Source organism: Merops nubicus, unplaced genomic scaffold (genome assembly GCF_000691845.1).
Source record: "Merops nubicus isolate BGI_N331 unplaced genomic scaffold, ASM69184v1 scaffold24806, whole genome shotgun sequence".
Taxonomy (NCBI): domain Eukaryota; kingdom Metazoa; phylum Chordata; class Aves; order Coraciiformes; family Meropidae; genus Merops; species Merops nubicus.
This window is the reverse complement of record NW_008613271.1, coordinates 16,498-19,746: the sequence shown is the minus strand read 5'-3', so window position 1 is coordinate 19,746 and position 3,249 is coordinate 16,498. Positions and strand designations below refer to the sequence as shown.

Here is a 3,249-nt window from a genome sequence, read left to right as displayed (position 1 = left end):
ACAGCTCTGACCTGCTGTGAGAAGGTGCAGAGGACAAGATGCCAAAGTGAACGCTTCTGAGCCACCTGGGAAGGAAAGTGAGTTCCTGAGGGGCTGGTGATGTCTCTGCCTGTTAGAGGAGTCTGTTACAAGAGCAGGGGTTCACCTTGGACATCCCAAAGCACAAGCCACCAAGTTGTGCTGAAGCTGATCCATTTAGGACAGGACTGGGTGAGGTGACCCGAGCTGGCAGCGCTGCAGGTCCCCCCGAGCTCCAGTGTCTGCAGGAGGGGGAGGTGGGGAAGGTGTGGGGCTGAGACAGCACGCAGCCTTTTGAGGAAGATGGGGTGTGCTGATACTCAGCAGACAGTAACACAAAAACACCCAAAAGCAGACAGAGGGGGCGAAGTCTGCTTACTCAACTGAGCTGCTGCTGATCTGGAGAGGATGCTGCAAGTGTATGGAGAAGGGCAAGGGGCTGCTGGCCACCAGTGCTCCTGTGCACTGAGACTTCCACGTGGTAGCTGAACACCCTCCCCAGAAAGGGTCTAACAGGAGAGATGGGAATCGGCCCTGTTCCCTGCAGCACTGGGCGCTGGTGGGTGCCCAGATGAAGCAGGATCTGCTGTGGAGAGGTAGCAAGAGAGGAGACTCTTCCTCCTTCTCTCTTCACCACAGACAATTTCTCATGTGTCAGTACAAAAGCAGAACCCACTTCATTTTACCGAGTCTCAAGAAAAAGTGTGTGTGTGTGCAGCCTGGGCTGGACACGCTGAGGAGGCACCTGAACACCCCGTGTCTGAAGGCAGCGTGGCACCAGCACGACTCTGCACTGGAGAAAGCACGAGGAGGAGGAGGAGGAGGAGGAGGAGGAGGAGAAGGAGAAGGAGGGTCTACTAAATGTCAGCGACACCAGGGCGTGTCGGGAGCTTCTCACAGAGGTGCAGGAAGTATAAAAGCCAGAGTTTCCCAAAGAGGGTCTCTGGCAGGGGCTGAGGCTGCGCGGGAACGTGCGATGCTCTTGCTCACTTGTGACTTCATCCGCTAGAGACAAGACCATGGATGGTGGTGAGTACCTGCTCTCAGCCTCTGGCTTTGGCTTCAGCTTTGTTAATAATGCCCAAGTTCATGCCCTATGACACAGGGATGAAGCACTTTTAACGGAGTATTATAAACAATATCAAAGACTTTCCCCTTCCTCATTTCCTATTAAAAAGGCGAAGTTCTCTTTTGCAAGCTCAAAAAGCTCAATGACCAGAAACGCACACGCGCGAAATAGGCTTGGAGGTAATTTCAAGGGGTTGTTTTGTCCCAGAGCAAATGAGCTCCTCTTGTATCACTCCTTTTTCTCTATGTTCTTCATTTTCATAAAAAGGCAAAAATTTAAAACCCAGAGAATTCCATCTCCTTGGCAACATTTGAATTCAATGACTAAATCAAGGAACTGGGAGCAAACGCATCGGAGTTTGTTGTTGGCTAACTCTTGTCCCATCTTTTGCAAATTGTTAACAAATATCTTCATTGCAGCAACCAAACTTTGCTGCAAAAATGATGGTTTTGTACTTGCTCAGAGCTGCTGAGTCCAGGCACTGGTGAACAGGTCTGTACTTCAGCCCATCACAAAGCACCCAGAGAAGAGAATTAAGAGAAACCTCTTCTTTGGTGCTTGACATCCCATTAGCCCGGGAGGCACAAGATCATTTGTTTCTGTTTCCTGCTGGAAGTTTCAAACTTGCTTTTGCCTTTTCTTGTTGTCCTTCCACAGCTGGTGCTCTGCAGGCACCAGCTCCCAGGAGCTTGAGTAGGTGGGCAGCCGTAGGAGGGGAAAGACACCGCAGGTCTGAGATGTGGCAGATAAGATGAAGCCTCTTCTGTCCTCTAGGACGCTCTGATCTAGTCCTTTTTCACTTGTTTTTATTTTTTTATTGCTCAAATATTTGCAAAGGTTAATCCCAGTGTGAACGAGGCAGCGCAGGGAAGAGGGACAAACACTCAGGGGGGTAAACTGGTTTAGAACCCAATTAACCCAACTGGGTTTACAATAGAGCTGAGGCCTCTGGCAGGGAGCAGGGTCAGAGCTGGGATGGGGCAGTGGCCATGGAGGTCATCCCAGTAAAGGCCTGTTCCAGGAGTAATGAATTCAGCTTTGGAAGAGATGCAACAGGAGGTGTCAGAGCTTCAAACTCCCCGGGGGGTGTGAGGGTTCCCTGTGCCTCCCAGCACTGCAGCAGGGCTGGGGGTGTCCTGGGTGCCGTGCTGCAGACAGAGCTACAGCCAGGCTGGATGCGCCGAGACTGGAGCCCCCAGTTCCCCCCGGGTGCCTTAGACTGTGCCACAAGACTGGGCACTATTGCCCTGGGAGCTCGGGGTCTCCCAGCCCCCGCAGCGACACTGGGGGATGTGGAACAGCCCCAGTGGTGCACACTGGAGCAACTGGTCCCACGGGACCCGCCAGGGAGAAGCAGGTTTAAAAGAGTCGTGTAGAGAAGGGCTGGCACCCTTAAGAATGAGTATTTTAACTTGCTTATCTCTGCTTATCTTGTCTTTTGATTCACAATTTCCTAGAAGGGGCGGAGGCAGGCAATTAATAACTTTCTTCTGTAACAGATCTAGGAACACATGAAATAAAAGCATGACTTGGTTTCATTGGAGCCGTTTGCTCCTGAAATGATGGTTTCACTCCTCTGCCAGTCGTGAGCAGAGGGGAAAGAGGTGGGGGGAGAAGAGCCACTGAGCCGTTAACTGCCAATAGTCATTATATCACTTAAGTATGATTAATTTTTCTCAGAAATATCCGGTTCTTTCCCCAAAAGCCTATGATACTGATGGTGAAGAGGGACCAGAAACCAGTATGGGTTTAAAGGTGTCAACAGCTACTGTTTATAGTCACTTATGGTTACTCACTGCCTACACATGTGCTGAAGTGCCTAAGACTGAAACTTTGGCTTTGTGGTTCTGGCCAACAGAAGAATGCTCCTTCAGCACGAGGGCTTAGCCAGAGCAGGTTTGTTTGGCCTCGCCAGTGCTCCCTAAAGCAGCATCCCCAGCTCCTGCTTTCCCTGCAGCCATCCCTGGGCACTGGCAGAGGGGAGCAGCGGCTCCTCCACACTTGGCCCTGCTTGGGCAGGAGCTGACCCAGAGCTTCATTCTGCAGGATTTTGTTTGTCCAGCCCATTTTAAGCATCCTATGTGGTTGTGTTTCTGCTCCTCTTCCCTCCTCTGAGAGACCCTCCGCTGCCAAATGTTTCTTACTGTCAGCAGCTTTTCTGG

General features: G+C 51.3%; 1 protein-coding gene across 1 annotated transcript in view; it reads left to right on the top strand.

Moving 5' to 3' along the window:
* Positions 1 to 1,037: 1,037 nt before the first annotated feature.
* The window catches only part of CCR7 (chemokine (C-C motif) receptor 7), an 8,247-nt gene continuing 6,035 nt past the window's right edge, over positions 1,038 to 3,249 (top strand). Inside the window, exon 1 of the mRNA XM_008941861.1 lies at positions 1,038 to 1,047. Coding sequence (XP_008940109.1) covers positions 1,038 to 1,047 — 10 coding nt within the window. The remainder of the gene's footprint in view (positions 1,048 to 3,249) is intronic.